Raw genomic sequence first — 9918 nt, 5'->3', positions numbered from 1 at the left:
TCAAAATATAGACATAGAACACGCTAGCAACCAATTTAGTATCCCTAGGACATTGAGGAGATGCCACGATTCATGTCTATAAGATGGTTGCATGATGCCTTGATTGACGCTTCACACCAAGGAGTAGGACTCTCTAGGAAGAAGTAGAGTTCTTGAGGGAATGCAGTCCAAAGGTAACCACGTACTATCTTTATTGTTGTATCTAGCAATCGTAAGTAGCAACTACTCTAGGTATTTCAATATATAGTAAAAATTCTATAGCATGGTGTGGACATGTGGGAAACATTTTTGAGTTGAGCACATTGACAAAATATACTCCACGATTAACTGTGCGGTCATGGTGAAGTTTGAGCAAGAAAGTTGACGGTGGGCCATGGATTCAAATATTATAGTGGATGAGATACAATATTTTGGAAACCCGCAAAGTGTCATTTTAATGATTACCATAGCTTCTCCATGATCATATTCGATATATAATGGTTTAAAGTAGTATTGGAGAAAATATGGAATGATCTACACAATACGTTTATCTTCCTAGATCACCGTGAATAGATAATCTTCTACCCAAACCCACAACAACCTCATTGGTGGTATGTTGTGCTATTGACACCTCAGAGTGCTTGAGTGTATGATAAAAGCAATGTTTCTAGCATTGCCAGTGAGAGTATGCAGTTAGATGAGTTGCTATTGTAGGGGGTAGAGGACGAGGATAGCTTACAATGTGCAAATGGGATAACCACGAGTAATCCAGGTGAAGAGTCTGGAGAACAAGAATACATCTTGAATGAAGTAGACTTCTCATTCTATAGGGACCTCTACATAGATCTTCCAGCGTATGCCGAGCCTTGCCAAGACCTTGTCATGGAGTTGTAGGATGAGCTGTACTTATATTCACTTGTGAGATTCATTGACTACTCACTTTTATCAATATTTTATCACATATTGTTTAACTAACAACCTTTTTTGCAAATATATATTATCGTGCTTTGTATTCACCCTTATATTGATTGTGCTATCATCTTTAATTTGATAGTGTAGGTCATTGTAGACGATCTAGAGGGCAAGATGAGCCGATATTGATAAATGAGTAGCTAAAGGAGATCTTCACACATGTCTCTAAATCAAATAGAATACTTTAGAGATATGGTAGAATAGGAGCTGTCCCATCAATTATCGTTACGGTGTTCAATACTTTCTACCTTGGCATGCTCTGATGTGTCGATCTCCTAGCAGGCAGAGCCGACGCTGTAGGCTAGTTGCAGAGGGAGGCTCAAGGATGGCTCACTCAATCGGTGGAAGTGATGGTTGTGGTGGATGCCTCGGAGAGCTACAAACTTCCTCTCCTTGTTTTAGGGGTAGTTATGGGGGTTGTTGTGGAGATATAGGTCTTGTGACCCCACGATCGATTGCTACTCCTCGCTCCCACACCGGTTCTAAGGAGGGTGGCTCAAGTGGATACTATGGAGACACCGATGCAATGTCTCCATCTTGTCGATCGAGTGGACGCTTATCACATCTAGGATTTGCTACACCTATAGGGATGTCTGCTCCCTTGACTCTAGGTTTTGCTCAGCTGTCCGCAAGTGGCACCCTTATAAATACTACTCTGAGAGATACCACCCCTATAGGTATGCTAGACGGAAAAAAATCTCTTGATTATGCCCAAGAGAGTGGTCACAAATGGGAGAGGGCACATCTTAAATCCATCCTACCAAGGTATGGATACTTAGTGGTGGATGCGAAAACTGGTGGTGAACATAAATGTTGAGGGGAGGAGGGTGATGGCACATATGAGCAAGTTGTGCCATTAGATATTTAGGCACAATATTCTAGACCATTGAAAAAGCATATCGGAGGGAGACAAGGAGTATGTGATTGTATCCTTGTACCAGTAGTTCTTGGTACCCTCATTGGGGCCGATCGGTTCTCCGTTGGATGGATGTGGACTATATCTGTGCATATATGTCGCATAGCATACAAGATAATTAAGAGTAGCACCTCTCCAAAGCCTGAGTGATTGAATGTAGAGAATTGGTAGAGACTCATGGAGAATGCCACAGATTCTCAAAGTTGATGGCGTTAGTAGCTAAGGCAGTGAGGGTATGGTTGGAGGCAAGGGTAGTGCATCATCTTGGGAGTGGTGGATATAGAATTTATTTGGAGGATTTCGTAAGTTTTCTTTTAGTTATATTCACTGTCTTATTTGGTGTAGTACTTGCACTCATAATCTTATTTCTTACAATGCTACTTTGTTTTCCTTACAACATTCAATCACAAACTATGATCCCACAAGGTTTGAGACTCGTATGCAAAGAAGTAGGGCTTACTTCTCTTATCGGTAGATTGTATCCGCACAGTGGTCCAATAAGTTATGTATTTTTCTTATTATTAGTTTCTAGGTTTTTTGTGATGTATTATGTTATAAAGATTAATCTTTGGTTGTTTTATATTATAGAGTCTGTTTGTTGACACTCCATTGGATAAGCTCTCAAATGAAGAGGACTTGTAGCAATTACTTGGATTCATGGAGCATGCATATTCTTTTTATGTAAGATTCTTTCGAGATATTACTTATCCTTTGTATGAACTCGCATTTTGCAATGTTTATTGATAAATCTGTCTACTTTTGGATTTTGCTCCCTATCTATCAATGTAGTCTTATGAGATATCGTTTGCTGATGTTGTACCTACTTGAAAATTAAATTAAGGTGGCTATAGAAGGGTAGCAAGGCTTTATGCCTTGCCACTCAATTTTTTTTTCTTTCTAACCATCGCTATTAGCCTCATAAATAAATCTTGCATGCATCACTATTTTTGTTACAAGGAGCATCCCAATATGTGTCGCTACTTGTATCGCAAATATAGCGATGCATATTGTGATGCAAATAGCAACGTATATTGTGAGGATTTTGTAGAGAAGTCTATATTGATGGGTTTAGCGATGACAGGGGAATATTTTTATTAGTAATTTTTTTGCTTTAAACGTCAATATATGGCTCATATGTTGTAGTGTAGGTCAAAAGCTAGTCAAGTAACTTCTTAACAAGTGTGGGGCATGGAAAAGAAAAAGCCATATGTTCTCATATTTTGACAAACTTGGGATTTGAGATTTTTTACAAACTTTCTTCTATGGTGATTCCACCTTTTTGGCACACTTGGCTAAAGGGAAAATGACAAAAAAACATGCAATACCTAGCAACTTGACCCTTGAATGGATGGATATTTGATCCACACGATCTACTCAAGATATTTGTTGTTTGCATTGTTGCCTCATTTCTTCCCTTCTTCACTTTCTTCCAAAAAGGGATAGTCAGTATAGCCTTTGACAAGTTCATGTGCATAGAAGTATTCACGCTTGAACTCATTCAAATGAGCATTGAGTAAAAACCGCTTAGGAAGGTCTGGGTTGGCAAGAAACCATTTTGCATAAGCAACCAAGTCAGTGTTTCCCAATGCGACTGCAGCAATCCCATCTTCACGTCCATAGCCTCCACAAGAAATGAAAGTTCCCTGTGGAGAAAAGAAAAGATGTAAGTGAGCTAATGTTCCAAGAAACATATCTCAAAAAAATTGTAAACATAACTCAATCCAAATAGTTAGGTCAACATATCCTAATGAAGGAAAAAGCCTAAAAGAAGTGCAAAACATATAGAGTACTATGAGATGAAACTATAAAAAATCTAGATTTAGAGGGCTTTCCCATGAAGAGTTGGGAATGTCAAAAGTGCCAAAAATTTTAAAACTATCCCCTTCCCATAAAGAGTTCCTGGAAGGAATCCTATGAATATAGGTAACTCCATTCCTTTTTTGAAATTTTTTATTAAATAGAAGCTATAAAATAAACAGGATAGTTTTACCCTCATCACTTACAATAGAAGGTCACCAACTATTTAAAGCTTCCCCCCCTTTCAGTGCTATCGCATATATATCACTCATCGGTGAGTTGACCATCTTTATTGTCCTTAATGGCATGGGACGGTGTGCTTCATGTTCCTTTTTGAACTTGCTCTAGGAAAGTCCAATTAGTAGAAGTTGCACAACCCATTGACCCTACTGCATTGTGAGGGACTTTCATGTGTGTATGCACATACATCCATAGTCGTGTGCATATATAAATACATTAGTTTTGTGTGCATATATGTATGTGTGTGTCTGTGTGACACATTCTACATGTATGTGAGCACACATGCATATGTCAAATCTCAATAATGAATGAGAGAGAGAGAGAGAGAGAGAGAGAGAGAGGCCAACCTCGAAGGCCTTGCGTATGGGGAGAAGGGAGAGGGGGGTATCAATAAGGACACGACCCATATATCGTGGCTCCACGCAATGGAGGTAGAGGAGTTTGCGCTTGCTAAGTTGTTGGGCCATATAGACTCCCAAGGTAGTGGGGTCCGAGTCCACAGCCTCATTGAATGGGGTGAAAGGTGACATGCGAATGCCCACATGTTGCGCACCAATGGCACCCACAACTGCATCCACCACCTCTAGTGCTAGCCTACATCGATTCTCCATGGACCCTCCATATCCATCCAATCGATCATTAACCCCATCCTTCATGAATTGCTCCAACAAATACCCATTGGCCCCATGAATCTCGACCCCATCAAAGCCTGTTCAAACAACAAAGGGTGTAATCACTCACACATGACGTCAAACCATTAGGTCTATCAAGATGGATTCATATAAGATCGGCCCAACGAAATTGTTATTGAAAATTGGCATAGAGAAATACCACTTGTATACTCTCAATATTCTCTCATATATCCAAAACCTTCCGATTACACACACTACGAAGGCTTAAAGCTATACAACTTCTTAGATGCAGCCATTTGCTTGGTTAATGATGATAAATATGGCAAGTCCCCACCTGCGAGAATGGCATTCTTGGCTGCATCGCGGAAATGTTGCACCACCAAAGGTATCTCATTCAACTCTAGGGGACGTGGTTGTGAAAACTCTCCTAGCGTACCATCCGGCATCACACAAGGTGGGGGGCTCTTTATCTTCTTATTGGTAGATGACAATGGTGGATCGCCATTTGGTTGATAGGCTGTACATATAATGACAAATTAGAGCAACCGAATAGACTTTCAGAATTGGACCTCAGCATAAAATTAGAGAGAGAGAGAGAGAGAGAGAGAGAGAGAGAGAGAGAGAGAGAGAGCGAGTGCGTGCGCGCAATCCTACGTAATTGCTAGTTTTAAGTAAGTGGGAGGTGTACGTAATGTGAAAGTGTAGCTGGATCGGCAATATGACTACGCAGAGCTGCTAGTCGTACCCGAATTGGAAACACGCCCTACATGCCATAGTTGGCATATGAAAATGGCTCCCTTCTCCTTGACTGCTTTCACAATAGGTTTCCATGCCTCGACGTGGGACGATTCATAAATAGCAGGGGAGTATGGTTGCCTGCCAACAACATCCATAGCATAGCTTAAATTTCTGCGCGAGCGAGCGAGAGATAGAGAGAGAGGGAGAGAGAGAGAACCACAGCCAACCCTTGGGAGGTGTCGGAGATGGCGACAGACTCGGTGATGAGGAGGGTGCCAGGAGAGGCGCGCTGGGAGTAATACTCCTGCACGTGCGGCTGCGCCTCCGAGTAGCTCGTCCACCGCATCCGCGACATGGGCGCCATCACCACTCTAGTACATCGACCATAATCATCATGAGAGAGAGAGAGAGAGACACACACAGCACCTTACAAATATAGTGTATTACTTCCTGCTGGAGGGAGATCATAAGTTACCGGTGGGCGAGGCTGAAGGGCCCCATCTTGTAAGGGGTGAGCAACGCTGGAACAACTGGAGACTGATCATCTCCGGCAAATTTCCCCATCCGCAAATGCTACTCAGTACACACGGCGCGCACACACAGAACTCTGATTCTTTCTGATCTCTCTCTCTCTCTCTCTCTCTCGCAAGGGCTATTGGTTGCCCTTGCCCGTCGTCCGTTTGTCTATTTATCCCCTTCCTGGAAGGCAAGGAATCCACCACCATGTCTTAGCATTCATTGCGAAATTCGGACCACTTTCTCAGCATGGCGGACCCGTCATAAATATGGTGCAAATTTGGACATGCGTTGTCTCTGTGAGCAGCAGTATGTTCTTCTTAGTTCTAACTTCTAAACTCTCGCGCACATGTCCGCTCCAGTCTTCAGTCCTACTCACTCGAGAGTTGGTACCACTTTAATATATAGGAGAAAGGGAGCAATAGCGTGACACCTAGATATAGGAGAAAGGAGCCAATGTGGGAACACCAAAATATAGTATAAAGCTGCCCATATGGCATAGTATGACACCCAAATATAGGATAAAAGGCCCACAAGAGCGGAATGACACCTATCAAAGTTTGAAGAGATCGTTCTTTTTCCAAGCGAGTTATGTATGAACTTATTTTAGATAGCTTATGGTCAAACTAGCAGGAAGGGAGGATTGGAGGCCAATAATAGCCCTTGAGAAAACCAAAGCTAAGCTAAAATTTTGAAATATTAGTTTTTGGAATTACTTTGAGAAGGGAGAACATTTAACATAATCCATGCACCAAGATCACACTTGCTATCATCCAAGGCCAAAAAACAGGCGTCCCTTGTGTACACTTAAAGATGTACATGTTGTCTTTGCAATATAGTTAACTATCATGCAAACAAGTTATGAAGGCACAAGATCGTTGTAATAAGTAGGGACTTTAGAGATATGGGCCTATGCAATCTATGTATTTAATGTTCAAAATTTACTACATCGAAGTCTCATTATTGTATATGTAACTTATGGATATGTATATATTTTTCCCCTTCTTCTTCTTCTTCTGAGTCTACCATATTTTGAGTGAGAGAGAGAGAGAGAGAGAGAGAGAGAGAGAGAGAGAGAGAGAGAGAGAATGTATATGTGTGTATGTGTATATATGTAAACATCTCCATATGTATGTTTATGAGAGTGAAAAAGAGCTTCCATCTCCCATTGCATCTTCATCACTCATGCTCCTTCCCTTCTTCCTTGATTATTTGTAGTCAATCTTAGGGGCACGTAGGAGATGAGTCGATTGTTAGCTGCAGCGCAAGACAAAGAAAAAAGGAGGCAAAAGAAAATTCAAGAAAACTAAAAAATGCAGAGCAAGACAGAAAAAGGTGGCCCAACCGCCGAAAGATAAGAGATGATAAGGCCAAAAGCACAAGGGCAGCCTTAAAAGTTGAGGCAAAGGCAAAGGCGCATTTTAAAATGTAAAGGCACTCCAAATTTTTGTAAAAGAGCGTCAGGCTCCCTCCTATGCAAGTAAAGAGTAATGGGCATAGGTGAATGCATAATGTAAATAGAAGGGAATAGGAAAAGAGGACCTTGGCAAGATGGCCGGTCATGTAAAAAAGGGGATGGGTGCCCAACGGGATGAGGGCATGTATAAAAGCCAAAAAGTGACTACAGAAGCTCATTCTTGGTGTGTGCCAAAAGTGGCTCTCCTTCTTCTTCCTCTTCTCCTTCTTCATTGCAAGTAAGTATTTTGGATTTTTGAAGTTTGGATGAGTTGGTTTGATTAGTATTAGTGTTTGCTTGTGATTTATAGAGATTTGTAGGCATTTAGGTAATAAAAAAAATAAGGGAAGAGAAAGAAAACCACATTAGGTTTTGTATACCAGTAGGCCTAAATCGAAGAAAAGCGGGTTGTAATCCCAAAAAGAAGAGGAAAAGACATCCAAGGAGTGTTGGAGAGGGGGTGTAAACCATGAGGAAGGGGGAAGTGAGCTCATTTTTAGTTTTTGAGCTCTCTGTTTATGTGTGTGTGTGTGTGTGTGTGTGTGTGTTGGAGCTCCACGGCAAAGAAGAGATCAAGTGCATCGATTCAGAGGTTTCTGGCTATTTTAGGTATACACAAACCTTCCTCTGCATCTAATCACTAATTCTGGAAGTTTCTAATATTTGATATCAACCTTGAAGGTAAGAGGAATTGAAATTGTGCCTCGTAGGCCATTTGCAGCACCAGAATCGGACACGTGTCGTAGAGTCCGATCCCCAAAGTCGGACGCTCAGACTCGGATAGTTCGAGTTGGGGTCCACTCAAACACCCTAATACTACGTCTGATCAAACAATGTTAGCCGCTCTGTGTCGGATGGGCTCAGACTCAGACTCGGACAGCCACTCGGATTGTCTAAGTTGGACAACCAACTTAGATAGCTGGGCTTGGATGCGGACCGCACTCGATTTTCACTATTCGAGAGGCCCAAAATCGAACAGTCTGATTCTAGGAATTAGACTCACAAACCAAAACCTAAAAATTTACCAATCCAACACATTCCAGGCTAGGTAGAGCTCAACCCAAAGCAAGGCAGCACCCATGTAGGCATCCAGACACGCCAGACGACTCATAGGGCCTCAAGACTTCAATATGGTGACTCAGCCGCCTAAGAAGTGACCTCAAACAAGGCCTCTCAGACCACACATTTGAAACGGCTTAAAGGACCCCACCAAACCTATTAGAGTGACCATGTGAAGGAGCAAACTAGAAAAGTCTGTTGCATCACATTTTTTTTCATAGTCACGCACTACCTAAACAATCACTTAAAGTACACTCAAAAAGGAGAAAGCCTGATTTTGCATTGCACACAAAAAGAAACACCACATAGACACTTGAGCGCACTTAAACTTGAGGATTGGCTCAACTAATAAGGAACTCACATGCAAGATAAGCGACCTAAACGAACCCACTAATAATAGGACAAGACCTTCAAATCTCAAACACACAACCAAGGATACAGTATACCAAAAGCAAGCCCTTTAGAGAGTAACAAGACCAATGAGATTAGGGATTCAACCTTACCTAAGTTGATTAGTTTGATCGACAACCTAGAGGACCGAGAGGCCGATAATATGCAATGACCAAGCTCCATCCATAATAGTGACCAGCTCGACTTGGGAGAGTTCCTAGTCAATATCCAATCAATCAATACCACTTATAGACCAGGATGGAGGATCATGGTAGACTAGCTGAGGATATTATAGCTGACCTTGAGAAAGAGTGAAGAGAGGAAGAGTGGAGATTGGAGAGCACTGCAGGGAATAACTGCTTACAACTAGGAGCAGCGAGCTCAAAGGGCTGAGGCAGAAAATAGAAATGCAAGGGATCCAATGATTGCCAATCAGAATAGGACAAGACCCAATGCAGAGAGAAAAAGATAGCTAGAAGTTGACCTCACATTGAGCGAGTTTTTCGCTAAGCAACTCATAGACAACACTGCTGTGCAAAGTAGAATGGAGCAACCCTTGCTAGGGGGCCTAGGAATCACATCAAATTTGAGAAGCTAACCAAAGATACCTATAGTTGCCAAGCAACTTGACAAGTACTAGCCTGGTAACAACCCGTATAGCTTCGTAGAGCAGTTTGAGCATGTGTGTGAGGCGAATGGCCTAGCGCACTATACTCAATATGTGCATGTAAAATATTACACGGCGCAGCGAACAGAATCTGAGAAAGAGATAGAGAGTACACAATAGATAAGAGAAGAATCAGTAAATTCTTTAACTCCAAATAACTGATACAAAGATGGCTCTGTCCACCCGTGCGCTTCCACTGTGTGAAGCTTAGATGGCGATCTAGACAGAAGATAGGTGAAGAGCTTAAGGCTAGCTGGAACAACAACTCTGACTGGGTGAAAGATGAGTGAGAGATGGCTGCGAAGGGGTTTAGATTTTATAGCCCGCGAAGGTCGTTAGGTCGGCCTGCTGACCTACCATATGAGCCTCCACTAGTCGGCCAGGGAATATTTCCTTTACCATCAGGCTAGCCAGGGGCCGCTTCCGCGGCCCCGGGACCCCACAATAGGGGCCCCTTTTAACTCCCTTACCCCGCAACTCGGTGCAATGCGCCTCGAGTTGCTACCAGCTTAACCACTCCGTCTAACCCAAATATTAGACCCACAACGGTCACCTT

At 42.2% G+C, this 9918-nt stretch overlaps 1 protein-coding gene across 2 annotated transcripts; it reads right to left on the bottom strand.

Moving 5' to 3' along the window:
* Positions 1-3060: 3060 nt before the first annotated feature.
* LOC148031266 (putative 12-oxophytodienoate reductase 11) lies at positions 3061-5939 on the bottom strand. Of its 2 annotated transcripts, none has more exons than XM_087684778.1 (6): positions 5750-5939; positions 5502-5645; positions 5282-5412; positions 4871-5053; positions 4252-4613; positions 3061-3510 (listed from the first exon to the last, which is right to left on the bottom strand). In XM_087684778.1, exons 1-6 carry the CDS (start codon positions 5836-5838, stop codon positions 3271-3273), a joined length of 1149 nt encoding a protein of 382 aa, XP_087540904.1. In that variant the 5' UTR covers positions 5839-5939; the 3' UTR covers positions 3061-3270. The 2 variants fall into 2 exon arrangements, with proteins under 2 accessions (XP_087540904.1, XP_087540905.1); XM_087684779.1 differs by having other exon boundaries at positions 5701-5839.
* Positions 5940-9918: the final 3979 nt, after the last annotated feature.

This window comes from Lygodium microphyllum, chromosome 9 (genome assembly GCF_053477565.2).
Source record: "Lygodium microphyllum isolate KBCC chromosome 9, Lygodium_microphyllum_v1.1.10, whole genome shotgun sequence".
NCBI classification, from domain to species: domain Eukaryota; kingdom Viridiplantae; phylum Streptophyta; class Polypodiopsida; order Schizaeales; family Lygodiaceae; genus Lygodium; species Lygodium microphyllum.
This window is presented reverse-complemented; position numbering and strand designations above follow the sequence as displayed.

Bases quoted from the DNA above. Each gene is read 5' to 3' on its own strand.
- LOC148031266 (XM_087684778.1), bottom strand. From the start codon at position 5,838: ATGGGGAAATTTGCCGGAGATGATCAGTCTCCAGTTGTTCCAGCGTTG. The intron at 5,054-5,281 runs GTACGACTAGCA...TTATATGTACAG, and splicing joins AGGGCGTGTTTCCAATTCGG to CCTATCAACCAAATGGCGAT. The intron at 4,614-4,870 runs GTGGGGACTTGC...TTGTTTGAACAG, and splicing joins CAAGAATGCCATTCTCGCAG to GCTTTGATGGGGTCGAGATT.